Source organism: Ceratina calcarata, unplaced genomic scaffold (genome assembly GCF_001652005.2).
Source record: "Ceratina calcarata isolate Rehan_Ccalc_2016 unplaced genomic scaffold, ASM165200v1 scaffold238.2, whole genome shotgun sequence".
NCBI classification, from domain to species: domain Eukaryota; kingdom Metazoa; phylum Arthropoda; class Insecta; order Hymenoptera; family Apidae; genus Ceratina; species Ceratina calcarata.
The window spans coordinates 1-885 of NW_017145726.1; the positions used below are offsets into that span (position 1 = coordinate 1).

The window sequence follows — 885 nt, forward strand, 5'->3', positions numbered from 1 at the left end:
ATATTGGATTTATCCAATTTATGCAATCTCGTCAAGGATTCTAATTTGATCATTTCGTTTGTTACCCTACAGGTTACTCGGCTGCAGCGCTTCTCGCGATTTTTTTCTGCATTCCTTTCGCGCTGAGGGTGCTTATTCACAAGGAGACAGGTCGATGGAGCAATTGGGCGCAAGCTTTTTATCACGCTCATCTCGAGCTGTTCCTCGGAAACGGTTGTTTAGGTATGAGCTTCTTTAAATTCCTTCTTTTATTGTCTTTTTCTAATTACTCTTTACTCTATTTTACCACCGTGCATCGCAGCATTAATAGTCTTTTTTCTCACATTTCTTTTCAACACGGACTGCAGATTTTATGCATTTAAAACTGTACGAAATCAGATGTTTTGCATGAAATACAGTAACGATTTGAATATTAAAATTGCAATTTCGATCAATTAATTAACAAGGTACACATTTGCGAAACGTATTCATACAACGTTTGACCCGAACTCTGATACGAATAGCTTTGACATAAATGTGTTTTAAGTAATTACTTGGACATCCATCGGAAGAGTCGTTCTTTCAGGGGTCGGAGTGATGATGCTCCTAGCATTGACCGTGGAGCGTTACGTTAGCGTTTGTCGACCCGGTCAACACACCCGGCCGCTCTGTGGCCCTCCGCATTTAACGGCGGTGCTCATCCCTCTGGCAACGTTCCTGATCTATCTGCCAAGCGCGTTCCGGGGTGAAATTACAACTTGTCTCCTGGCACCCGGCGGTCCCGTCATCTATCAAAAAAGAGAGAATCAATCGTACCTCGATTCCACCTTCTATCAAGTGACGCATATTTCAAATATTTCAATCTACGTTCCATCGATCAAATATCTTTCTGAAATTCATTCTTAC

The 885-nt window shown here is 41.7% G+C and overlaps 1 protein-coding gene across 1 annotated transcript in view; it reads left to right on the forward strand.

The window, feature by feature from the left end:
• Positions 1 to 44: 44 nt before the first annotated feature.
• The window catches only part of LOC108622752 (putative G-protein coupled receptor AH9.1), a gene marked incomplete at its 5' end in the record, with an annotated part of 1,852 nt that continues 1,011 nt past the window's right edge, over positions 45 to 885 (forward strand). Inside the window, 2 exons of the mRNA XM_026811718.1 lie at positions 45 to 222; positions 566 to 846. Of these exons, the coding sequence (XP_026667519.1) occupies positions 45 to 222; positions 566 to 846 (459 nt within the window). The remainder of the gene's footprint in view (positions 223 to 565; positions 847 to 885) is intronic.